General features: G+C 50.1%; 1 protein-coding gene across 3 annotated transcripts in view; it reads right to left on the reverse strand.

Moving 5' to 3' along the window:
* The window catches only part of CPNE5 (copine 5), a 140,052-nt gene that overhangs the window by 38,011 nt on the left and 88,887 nt on the right, over positions 1–13,154 (reverse strand). For all 3 annotated transcript variants that reach the window (XR_010322004.1, XM_003403939.4, XM_064285316.1), the window contains exons 9-10: positions 10,168–10,271; positions 4,703–4,807 (exon numbers count right to left, since the gene is read on the reverse strand). Coding sequence is in view for 2 of the 3 variants with exons in the window: in XM_003403939.4 (XP_003403987.1) it covers positions 4,703–4,807; positions 10,168–10,271 (209 nt within the window). In the remaining variant the exon portion in view is untranslated. The remainder of the gene's footprint in view (positions 1–4,702; positions 4,808–10,167; positions 10,272–13,154) is intronic.

Genomic DNA, 13,154 nt, shown 5'->3' on the forward strand with positions numbered 1-13,154 from the left:
CTGGACCCTGTCAACGACAGCTCCTCATTTTCAACCACAGACATAACTTTTATAACTTGTTGGGGTTGTGTGTGCCGTCAAGCCTACAGGACAGAATACACAGGCTCTCAAGTCAGCTCACCTGCCCCACGCCAGAAGCCAAGCGCTGTTTTTGATCCATGGGTGTGTGGAGCTGAGCTTATCATATAAAAAACAGTATAAAAACCCATAGGGTTTTCTAGGCCGTCATCTCTATGGGAGCAGGTTGCCAGGTCTTTCTCCAGAAGAACCACTGGGTAGGTTTGAGCCGCCAACCTTTCAGTTAGCAGTTGAGTGCTTAACCATTGCACCTCCGGGGCTACTTTTATAACTTGAAAAGGGTGGTTTTTTAAAAACTCACTTGCACGTAGGCTATGACAGAAAAGGGCATAAAAGCAAATCTGTGTCAGCAAAGAAAATTCCACTCCCCCGTCACACCTCCCATTTCTGTGGATGACACCACCTTCTCCTGTCCCCCCAAGCTCCAAACCATGGTTATCTCTATGTCTCTTTCACTCCCTTATTTAGGAGATGCCAAGGCCTTTTGAGTCTTCCTTCATGCTGTCTCCCTCTCTCGTCTGAATTACTTGGGGTTAAAGGCAGAAGGATCTTCAATACTTTGAGGACTAAACCTACTCGGGGTGGGCTTCCCCACCTCTAGTCGCAGAGCAGGTCTGCCTCTCACCCTTGAGCGAGGCACCATTAGAGAGCCCTCCTTCAGATACACCCCACTCCCATCACATCGTGTCTCACCACATCTTGACAGCAGAGTGTAAGAGTTAAGGGCAGATTTTAGAGCCAGGCTGCCTAGGTTCAAATCCCGGTTCTACCACTTGCTGGCAGTAACACCAAACAGTTACTTAATATCTCTGGGCCTCAGTTTCCCTACCTGTAAAATGTGGAAACACTGGTGGTGTAGTGATTAAGTGCTACCTGGCGCTCCTTGGAAACTCTATGGGGCAGTTCTACTCTGTCCTGTTGGGTCACTATGAGCAGGAATTGACTTGACGGCAATGGGTTTGGTTTTTTTGGGTTTATTAGTACCTCCATGGTCCCTGGGTGGTACAAGTGGTTTGCTTTTGACTACTAACTTAAAGTTGGTGGTTTGAGCCCACCCAGCAGCGCCACAGAAGAGAGGTCTGGTGATCTACTTCCATAAAGATTACAGCCAAGAAATCCTAATAGAGCAGCTCTACTCTGTAACACATGGGGTTGCCATGAGTTGGAATCGACTCAACAGCAACGAGTTTGCCTTTTTCGGATCAGTACCTCCTTCATTTCTTTCCATTCTTTCTAATTACCATCAAGTCAATTCTGACTCATAGAGCCTCTGGGCGCATCAGGGTAGACCTATGCTCCATAGGGTTTTCAATGGCTGACTTTTTTGGAAGTAGATCTCTAGGCCTTTCTTCCAAGGCCCCTCTGGATGGACCCGTACACCCAACCTTTTAGTTAGGAGCAAGGCATGTTAACCACTTGCACCCTCCAGGGACTCCACCTCCTACATACCCAAACCAAAACTCAAACCAGTTGCCATTCCGTTGATCCCAACTCATGGTGACCCTGTATGTCAGAGTAGAACTGTGCTCCATAGGGTTTTCAATGGCTGATTTTTTGGAAGTAGACTGCCAGGCCTTTCTTCTGACCACCTCCATCATAGGAGCTACTAATTGTTGGAAGGATTAAATTAGTTAATATAGTAAAACACTCAGAGTAGGGCCTGTATAAGCCTTTGTTATTATTATCACTTGTCCATCTCCCCCACCAGCCTGGAAACAACCTAAAAAGGAGGCTTGGGAAAAATAATCTATTTTTTCCCTTATTTATTATGTTTATGGGTTCTTCACTAAAATGTAAGCCCCAAAAGGGCAGAGATTTTTGTCTTTTTTTGACCACTGGTATATCCCTGGTGCCTAGAACATTGTCTGGCACTTAGTAGGTGTTCAATAAGTATTTTTTTGAATGAACCAATGAATAAATGTATTTCTCAGGGGAGAGTTTCCATAGCTTTCCCTGGCTTTGCAAAGGGAAATACAGGGCCCCAAATTAAAATGTCTGATGCCTGGTTGGCTTTGGAAACGTGGCTGTTGGATTACAGAGTGTGTTCTGTGAGGCTCCAGGGGGTGCCTGAGAAGGAGAGGAATAATGGTCTCATTTTCCAAAAAAAAAATTTTTTTTTTTTTTTTATACCCTCTGGGTCCTGGGAGGGCCTCCGATGCCAGCACCTCCTGAGTGGCTGCTGGGGTATGCCGGTTATGTTAGAGCTCAGCCGGGGTCGGCGTGACATGCCCAGCCCCTTCGATTAACACCTCTGTCAGTCATGTCACAGTCAATCTGTTCCCAGCCTCGGAGAAGGGCCGAGCTGCCCTGACACAGTGGTGGGAGCCCAGGCTGGGGGCGCAGCCTGGGAGGGGGAGGGGCGCCTGCCTGGCCTTTTCCTCCTCCCTGCACTCTCCCCTCCTCCAATGGCAGGACAGTGTGCCCAGACCTCTGAGAACCGCTGCCCACTCACCATCCCTGACAAGCCTGGGCTCTGAAGCCTTGGGAGCCCTCCCTCGGGATGCAGGTTTGTGGGGGCCAGCTGGGCTCCCAGTAAAGTTGCGGCAGCAGGGCTGGGGCCTCCAATTGCTTTCACCTCATGGGATTTTAATTGTCATGCTCTCCCTTCCTCTCCATCCTGCCCGCTCTTCCCACACCCCTACCCCCAGGAAGTCCTCCAGTTCCACCTTCCAGTCTTCTCTGAGCCTCCTTTAGGCCCTACTGCTCTGACCAGACTGTCTTCCCATTCCCCCCACCTCCCAGCTCCAGAAGCTCCAAGACCCAGCCGGACATGTAACATGGGTCTGGATGCTTAAGGTTGTCTGCAGTCTCCTTCTGCACAGTTTTTAGCTCTCTAAAATGCATCTGGAAACCCTGGTGGTGCAGTGGTTAAGAGCTATGGCTGCTAACCAAAAGGTCAGCAGTGTGAATCCACCGGGCGCTCCTTGGAAACTCTATGGGGCGGTTCTACTCTGTCCTATAGGCTGCCTGTGAGTCAGAATCGACGCCAGGGCAATGGGTTTTTAAAATGCATGTGCACAGAGCTGGGCTCCTGAGGCCACACTATAAGCTTCCTGAGAGTGCAAATATGTATGCGGGCTCCCTTGAACGCTGTTCAGCTGAAGTCACACTACCAAGCACATCGTAGGTGCTAGAGGACCACCAGCAGAACAGATTGTGGCTTTTCTGCCCCTGCCAAGAGGCAGGAAGAGGAGCTACCTCATCTCTGACATCAGCAACCTGTGAGGGCAGCCTGAGGGCTTCCTTGGCAGCAAACAGAGGGAGGCCATCACTTTGCCCACCACCTCCTCCACCTCCACACATACCCTGTCAGTGACTACTGTGGACAAGGTTCTAGGGAGCCCATGGCAATTCCACCAGCCAGAGCACCCCGAGGTGTCTGTTTTGAGGCCCCAGTGTTCCCTTTCGGAGTGGCCAGTAGAGGTCCAGCTTCCCTAAGGTATGGGGTAGCTTCTGCTGCCTGGGCAGCCCTGCCAGTGGGTTCCTGAGAGCTCACCCACCTGAGCTGCGGCCATCTCCAGGAAACCAGGATGGGTTTTCGTGACTTAATCCAGACCATTGCCATCTTCCAGTTCCCATCTTAACGTGTGGCCTCCTCTCTCCCGGCACTTACCACAATTTGTAATTATACATTTCCTTGTGTTAAAATTATACATTTAATTAATGTCTGCTTCCCCCACAAGCCTGTCAACTCCAGGGGTTGGGTAAAGGGTGGTGGTTGTGTGTTTTGTTCACTGCTGATTTCCCAGCCTCTACCATGGTGCCTGGCACATAGCAGGGATATTAGAGGGCTAAGTGCTGACTCTAGTACTCTTATGTAGGTTGTGCCACGCAAGCTTCAAAGCAGCCCTATGAGGTAGGCAGACACTTTAATACTCACGTTACAGATAGGGAAACTGAGACTCAGACCGGTCAAAGTTGGCCGAGGTTGATGGTGCTTTTTAGTCACAGAGCCACGATTAGAAACCAGGTATCTGGTATCTATGCTCAACACTAGTATAGAACTATGTAGCGATGATGATGATGAAGATGATAGCTAATGTGTAACAAGAGTAGTCTATGTTGCATCAAAAAATGCCACTGTTCTTCGCACCCCAGCCCCTCGCCCCCCATTTATAGCACCTTGGCTGGCAGAGAATATCCCTGGGATTCTAACTCCCCAGAGTCCATCTGTCAGGAGTAGGGACTGATGGAGGCCCAGTTGCTTCTGCCTGCATCTAGAGCCTCCCCCACCCCCCACCTGTCCTTCCACTGGGAACAATAAAAAGACAGGCTGCTGAGCTCCAGGCCAGAGCACCTGGGGACCCACATCTGGGCTTTCCAGGAGTCCCAGGCACATTCCCAACCCCAGTCTTGGGAGTTTCTCACCAGTGAGAATGCCAGACAGGGAAGAGGGAGGTGTGAGGGGAGGCCATGAGGGGAGGGCGTGAGGATATGAAGAGGCAGAAGCTACCTGGTGAGGTGGTGGGAGGTGGGGGGACGGAGCTCACCAAGTCCCATCCCTGTGCAGGGCCACCCATTGACAAGTTCAGGAAGCACCATTCATGTTAATGGGACTGCCCCCAGGCTTGAGGATGGCACAGGGGTGTGAGGAAGCAAAGGATAGGGCAGTTTCCCATCTCACCGGTCATAGTCCCCATTGCAGAGGGCTCTCACAGGAATGGAGAAAGTTTGCCAGACTGGGTTTAGGGTGTTCTTCATGACCTCCGTCTTGTGGCAAATGGTGAACCTGGAGAAGAAGAGAGGGAAAGGCTGTCAGGCCTGAGCCTGAGGGAGGTAGAATCCAGGTTAGTAGAGGAGCCGAATAATGGAAACTATGGTTTCATAGGTAATAAACTGCCCATAGCTGGCAGCATCCAGGCATAAATTAGATGGCCATTTCCTGGTGATGCTGCAGGGAGCATTCCTACACCAGGTGGAGACCTGGACTGGTGGGATAAGCCCTGGGATGAGTGCTGGGAGATCTAGGTCTAGCCCCAGCTCTGGGGTCAACACGCTGTGCGACCATAAGCAAGCCCTTCCCTCTCTGGGCCTCCACTTCCTTACCTGTAAACCCAGGGAGTTGGCCACTATCAGAGGTTCTGCACCTGAGACCCATGGAAGGACCTGTGAATGGACTGTAAGGGGTCTATGAGCCTCTGAAATCATAGGTGAAATTGGGGGTATGAGTAATGTGTGCTTGCTCCTCCCCCTGTCTGGAACATTCTCTTGCCAGATCTCCATCTTCATGGCTTACCCCTCACCTCCTTTAGGTCTTTACTCAAATGTCATCTCAGTAAGACCTCCCCTGGCTACCATCCCTAAAATTTACAACCTCCTGATCCTCTGACTCTGACATCCCTAGTCCCCTTCCATACCTTTCTTTCCATTTCACTTGTCACCATTTGACATTTTGACATAATCTATTTGTTCCTTATTTATTATGTTTATAGTCTGTCACTAAAATGTAAATTCCATAAGGGCAGAAAGTTTTGTTTTGTTTTGTCTCATCACTAGTATATCCCTGATGCCTAGAACAATGCCTGGCACTTAATAGGTATTCAACAAATATTTTTTCAATGAATCAATGAGCAAATGTATTTCTCAGCGGAGAATTTCCATAGCTTTCATGGGCTTTTCCAAGGGGTGCTCAGTCCCCCAGTTAAAGCTCTTGTCTTAGATGATCTCTAAGACCCTTTCAGCTCTTCCAGTCTGAATCCATGAACTTGCTTTGCAAACTAAAACTATAGAATTTGCTTTTCCCAGCTGGACCCCAATCCAGCACCCCTACCCACACTGTGCCTAGCTAGTCCCATCCTGAAAGCTTGCCCTGCCACATGGAGGGCAGCCAGGCACCAGAGCTGAGCTGGAGACAAGGGAGCTGTCTCCCTGAGACTCTCCCAAATCTGCCCTGGCTACGTGCCTGTCTTGGAAAGGTCACCCAGGTAAGTGCCTGGGCTCTCCCTGTGCCTACATAGCCTGCACCATTTCTTCTCTGGCAATTTTCGAGTCAAAATGTCATTGCTATCACCGTGGCTCAGCGTTTCTCTTCTCTGCACCTTCTCATCCACTCACTGGAGCGTGGAGATACATGTGGGAGGCCCCACACACACACCCCAGAGCTGGTGACGAGGACAGAAATGGGGGTGGGGAAAAGGAGAGGCCGCTGCTGCCCACAGTTGGGGTAGGAAGGGAGGGCAGGAAGAGGAGACTGAGAGGGGTGAGTTTGGCAGTAGGGAGAATAAGGAGCAGCGACTGGGATGTGAAGGGAGGGTCATATTGGGTAGAAGTCATAACCAGGCTCCAAAGACGTCCCACCCCGAAACACCACACAGATCTTCCAAAGACTTCCCATGTAGAATACCACACAGACCTTCCAAAGACCTCCCACCTGGAATACCACACATATCTTCCAAAGACCTCCCACCCTGGAACACCACACAGGCCTTCCAAAGACCTCCCACTCCGGAACACCACACAGACCTTTCAAAGACCTCCCACCCAGGAACATCACACAGACCTTTCAAAGACCTCCCAGCCAGAACACCACATAGATGTTCCAAAGACCTCCCACCTAGAACACCACCAGATCTTCCAAAGATCTCCCACCCCACAACACCATACAGACCTTCCAAAGACCTCCCAGCCAGAACACCACACAGACCTTCCAAAGACCTCCCACCTAGAACACCACCAGATCTTCCAAAGATCTCCCACCCCACAACACCATACAGACCTTCCAAAGACCTCCCACCCAGGACACCACACAGACCTTCCAAAGACCTCCTCAGCATCCCCATCTCTTCAGAACCTCTGACTTCTCTCTTTCCTTTCCCGTGGCAGTCAAACTGCTTACCTAGGTCTCCTAAGCTATTAACCCAGTTTCCTCTCTACTTGTTCCTACCTTGATCCCGTTGCAGTCTGCTTTCTGCTTCGGACCCTTGCTCAAAACTGTTTTAAGCCCCAACACCAAATCATGGGCCTCTCCCTTCCCTTGATTCCCCTGTTGCACTTGCCATAGTGGGCCAGCCCCCCCTCTGTGTCCCCAAATGGTCCCTACTGTTGTTTAACCACTCAACTCAGTTAGAGACCTACTCAGAGCGTGGGTGTCGAGAGCCTTACCCAGTGTAATCAGACAGATGTGGTCTCCAGTTCCAGCACCACAACTTACTAGCTTGCAGCCTTGGGCTAGTAACTTTGACTCTCTGAGCTTCCCCCTCGTTTGTAAAATGGGGATAATAACCACAGCTTGCAATGCCAGGCGCTGTTCTAACTACACATAATAACTCATTGAATCCCTGAAGCAACCCTGTGGGAAAGGTGCTATGAGTATCCTCATTGCACATACAAGGTAACCGAGGCACACAGAGGTTATAGCTGCCCTGTCCAAAATGATAGCCACTAGCCACATGTCACTAACTAAATTTAAATTAAATACAATTGAAAATTCAGTTCTGTGGTTATACTAGCCCCATTTCAAGTACTCAACAGCCACATGTGGACAGTGGCTGCCATACTGGACAGTGAGATACAGAACATTTCCTTCCATCATCCCAGAAAGTTCTATTGGGTTAGAGGCTTGTCTAAAGTTGTTGTGTGCTGTTGAGTTGATTCTGACTCATGGGGACTGGGACCCCATGTGACAGAGTAGAACGCCCCATAGGGTTTTCTAGGCTATAATCTTCACAGATGGAGCCCTGATGGCACAGTGGTTCAGCACTTGGCTGCTAACCGAAAGGTCGGCAGTCCGAACCCACCAGCTGCTCCTCAGGAGAAAGATGTGACAGTCTGCTTCCGTTAAGATTACAGTCTTGGAAACCTTCAGGGGCAGTTCTACTCTGTCCTATAGGGTCGCTATGAGGTGGAATCAACTCATTGTCAATGGGTCTGGTTTTTTGGTTTAATCTTTATAGGAGCAGATCATCAGGTCTTTCTCCCAAAGGTCTGCTGGGTAGATTCAAACTGCCAACCTTCTGGTTAGCAGCCGAATGCTTAACTGTTTGCACCACGTCTGAAGTTACACAACTAACGATTGGCAGCACATAGCCAGGACCCAGCAGGCAGCCTGCAGAGCCCATGGTCTTCAATATCACTTTCTAACTCCCAGGTGAGCTATTAAGATGAAGTAAGATGCGGTAGGAGCAGCGTCAGGCACACAGTAGGTGCTTCCTAGATGCTTCCTTTCCTTTTCCCTCCTCCCCTGGCTAGTGTGACGTTTCACTCTGGGGGCTCCTCAAACCTTCCACTCTCCTGACTATCCTGTTCTCACCAGTTCACCCTCTGACCCGGGCACCTGCCGATTCAACTTGACAGTCCCTGTGTAGGGGCCCATCTCTTGGCTGGCTCCCTATAGGTTTCTCCAGCTGCCCTTGATTACCTCTTGGGGAGGCTCAGCCCAGAGCTTCAACTGAAACTTGCCCCCAAATCAACTCCCATCACCCCCTCCCCCCATGTGACCAGCTCTTTGCCATTTTCCACGCTCCAGGTTCCCAGGGCTCTATCACTGGAAACGGGGCTGCGACTTCTCCGAGCTCTTTCCACCACCCAAGTTCCACCTGGCGAGGTCTCATACTGTCCTTGTGCCCCCGCCCTCCTCTCCCCATTCCTTCCCCTGTATTTCCACAGCACAGCTCGCCTGGGTGCTCTCAGCACCTCCTACCTATTCACTGTGTCAGTCACGAGCCTCTCCCTCTTCCCCGCCCCCTCCCCATCCATCCTACACATCTCGCTGCTGGAACAATCCTTCCCAAACACAGTTTGCAATGCACCCCCCTCCAGCTCCAAACATCACTTCCCCTCTCCAGGCCAGCAGGGCCTTCACCCCTGAAACAAGCCTGGCCCTCCCGCTCTGCCTCTCCGCAAGAGTGTGGACATTTCTGTGGGCACCCAGAACAAGACTACGGCCTTTTCCTTCCCCCTACAAGTCAAGTCAAAGTCAACAAGAATTATTTAAAGAAAACCTGCTGGGAGTCCTTTGATGAGACGAAGAATCCCTTTGTTATGCAAATGATTATACCTAATTTCCCTGTTTTGTACGTTCAGGTTTAAAAATCAGTTTTCCCTTGAAGCGTTGCTTCTCTGCACCCCCAACACACACACACACACACACACACTCACACACAGAAATTCAGAACCCATGGGGAACTTGGTGAAGCCTTTCTACCCTCTGCTCAGGGCACACTTGCTTTGCACAGACCGTGTCTCCAGCCTGTGTTCCTCTTCCCTGCTCCTCCCCAGTGGACCCATTTTCTTCCCCTCCTGCAAAACCTGCTTCCAAGTTCCCCTTCTCAGCAGCGTTTCTCTAATTAACCTCCCTGGCCCCATCGCGTCCTTGTTCTGCAGCATCCCAGCTTTAGTGGCCACGGCCTCCCAGAACTGAGGCGCTTAAAGAGACCATGGAGGCCGCCTAATCCGCTGGTTCATTTTACAGATGAGAAAACAGGCCCCGAGAGGGGGCAAACTTGCCTGGGGTCACACAGTGAGTGGGTAGGGAAGACCTGGTCCCCTGACCCTCAACCCAGAATCTGGCCCCACTGTGTTTTCCTGACCTACATTTGCCCCCTTGTTGTATGTGTTTTCACCACGTTGTGGGTAGCTTCCAGATGAGGAGGGGGGAGGGGAGGACACAGGGCTTCAAAGACATCATGAGTTTTGAATGAACCCTACGGCAGAGTTAGAACCAGGCAGAGGTAGGGGTCCAAGTTTGCTGTACTCTTTGTGCTGTAGTGGGTGTTCGTTCAGAGGAGACTGGGCTTGGAGACGTGGACTGACATGTGTGGAAGAATGAGGGGACTGTCAGGGAGTCTCCCCGTCATTCCCAGCCCTGGCCCTGTTTTTACTGCTCTCCCCACTTCTGCATACCTGGCACTCACCGTTGTTGAGAACCTCTTGGGCATCAGAATAGTATTGTTGCACCATCCGTATGGGCAGGACACTAGCCAGGAGCCCCCTAACTTCCACCCAGAGCCCCTGTCCTTTCTAAAGCAGGAGCTCCCGGGGAGGGGGAAGGGCAGAGGAGATATGCCTAGTAGTTACCATGAGCTTTTCCACCTCTCACCCCAGAAGTGGGCAGGAAAAGCACAAGGCACAAAGTGTTGCCAGAAAACTCACGTTCCATCCTCGTTGCTTCTGTAAAACACCAAGAAAGGGTCCGATTTCCCAAAGAAATCTTTCTTGTCCAGCTTGTTGGCACAGAACTGCATTGTAGCGACGTCCTGGAGGAAGGGAGGGAGAACAGGGGTGTGAGGCAGGAGAAGGGTGGAAAGGGCTCTGATCCCTGGAGAAAAACAGCCCCACAACCCTGGGAACGTGAGAATTCCAGATCTGGTTCAAAGGGTAGCATCTTACACTTGCTCAGCACCTACTAAGTGCTAGACCCCAGGCTAACACCTCTGTGATCTCAATTCATCCTCAAACACCCCTCCCCAGTAGGTCCAGCAGAGCAGTCCGGTGGTAAAGCAGTGGATTCTAGAGCGAACTCTCCTAGTTTGAATCCCGGCTCTGCCACTTTTAGCTGTGTGACCATGGGCAAGTTAGGTAACCTCTTGGAGCCCCAGTTTCCCCTTCTGTAACATGGGGCTGATTCCTCATAGGGTTGTTGTGAGAACTAAATGAGACCAAGTGTGTGAAATGACCAGCAGAGTGCTGGCATGCAGCAACCACTGGAAAAATGTTAACACACATTAATTCATTAACTATTTTACTCAGTGGCTCAGAGAAGTGACCAATCCAAGGGCACTGAGCTGGGGTCTGCTAATCTCAAAGCCCTCGTTCTGTGCACACCACCTCTCCCCTCAGACATCGTGTGGTTCCTAGAGAATGTTCCAGTCTAAGGACTGCTTTCATAACCACTAGCTCATGAGAGGCCCTACAACCCTCTAAGGTAGTTATGGACCATGGCCCATTTTACAGCTGAGAAGCCTAAGGCTCAGAGCAGGCAGTGACTCCCCCAAGTTCACCAGGTAGGGCTGACATCAGAGCCTGGGGTCTCTGACTACCCAGACCTGTTGGCAGTTCACTGCCTTAGCTGACCCAACACATAGTCCAAGAATTTGAAGAAGGTCTCCAGACCTTGGTGAAGATCACTGGACACCTCCCCTTACATGGCCCCCCAACTCCTCAGCTCGATGGGACTCACAAGGCACTGGGCAGAGAGGTACCCCCACATCCTCTTCTCTACCCATCCCCCTTATGGTCTCTTCAACATGAAGGATCTACATGGTGACTGTTACAGATTAAATTGTGTCCTCCCAAAATATGTGCTGGAATCCTAACCCCTATATAGCTGCAGATGTCATCCTGGTTGGAAACAGGGCTTTCTTTGTTATGTGAATTAGATCATACATGAGTAGGGTGGGTGCTAAATCTAATCACTTCTGAGTTATAAAAAGAGCAGATTAGACAACAGAGATATGAACACACTGGGAGCACATGGCTGGAAGACAGACACCATGTGAGGGTCTCCAAGGAACCAAGAAATGCCTGGGACTACTGACAAGGAATGGGCATAGCAGAGAATTGATTCAGACTTTTAGCCTCTAGAACTGTGAGAAAATAAATTTCCGTTCTTTAAAGCCACCCACTCAAGGCATTTCTGTTACAGCAGCACTAAGGGACCAAGACACAAATCAGCTTCAAAGGTGCCAGGGCCTAGAGCTCTGTCCCCCAGTCCACCAGGCCTGGCCCGCTCTAGAGGGCTAGGGTCTATCAGGAAGTTATTCAGCTCCAAGACTTCCTGACAGGCTCTCTCACACACTCTGTACTCTCAGCAGGAGGTCTCAGTCTCTGGATGTTAGTGTCCCACAGCCCAGTGAGGACCAAAATAATGGCAGAGATGGAGAGGTAATTGCTAACCAAGCTAAAGGACATAGTCAAAAGTTTGGGGCTCCATCTGATCTTTTGATTGGGTCAGTATGGTGGAAAAAAAAAATTTTTTTTTTTTTTTTTTTTTTTTGTGGTTAGGAATATAGTCACTGGAGACAAGCTGCCTGCTTCAGCCCCATTTCTTACTAGCTAGGACAAGTTACCTTCTCTATGCCTCAGTTTCCTCATCTGTAAAATGGGGTGATAGTAGTGCCTACCTCATAGACTTGTTGTGAGGATAAAGTGAGTTCATATGAGAACAGTGTATGGCACATAGTAAGCGTTGTGTGCTTGCCTACTATTATTGTTTTTTGGACACTTCTCCCCTCCCCCATCACCTCACATGCCTTCCCTCAGGGCATCTGACAGCAGCAAAGACAGAGCCTCCCTCTGTTCACGCATTCATTCACTCAACAAACGCTTATTAGACGCCATCTGTGGGGCTGGTCACTGAGCTCAACGTTTTACATCCCTTATTGCATTTAGCGCTCAGAAGAATCCTTCATGGCTTCTCTGGGAGGACAGAGAAGTTAGGGAACCTGTCCTGGATGACCAGCTGGGAACTGGTGGAGCAGAAATTCAAACATGTATAAACTGATTTCAAAGTCATGCTTCTTCAGGCACATCACACTGCCTCCCTGAGAGAGAGCAAATTACATTTCTTGAGACCTGCTCCCCTGTTTTCTTTAGAATCTGCTGATTTCTCTCGACATGGGCAGGGAAGGCTGGGCTCTGGCTAACCTGGGACAGGAATGCCTACTTAACAGGGGGCTGGCTCTGAGGATGAGTGTGCTGGGGGCAGAGTGGCTGGTACACTAAGGTTCTCGGGTGATGACTACTTTTATTATATCTCTCATCATCGCCCTCCTACCTGTGAGGGAGATGGAGACTGGACTGGGGGTTTTCCAGGTCCAAGAAGCCCCAAGAATCCTAGAGTCTCTAAAGAAATCTAGGACTTCTCCTGAATAAGAGAATGGTTGGCTTACTGAGTACTTACTAGATGCCAGGCACCTCCTCTACACATAATTTCATTGAATTCTCATGATAACCATATGAAGTATCTCCTCTAGTCTCCCCATTTTACAGATGAAGAAACTGAGACTTTGAGAGGTTAAGTCATTGTCCATGGTCATGAGTGAGTAACCCAGACAGGTCGGCTTCAGAGCTCTTGCTCTTACTCTCCCAATAAGATCTCTACCTTCTAGAAGGTCCATTCCAGGTACTGGGATGGGTAG

This window comes from Loxodonta africana, chromosome 1 (assembly GCF_030014295.1).
Source record: "Loxodonta africana isolate mLoxAfr1 chromosome 1, mLoxAfr1.hap2, whole genome shotgun sequence".
Taxonomy (NCBI): Eukaryota; Metazoa; Chordata; class Mammalia; order Proboscidea; family Elephantidae; genus Loxodonta; species Loxodonta africana.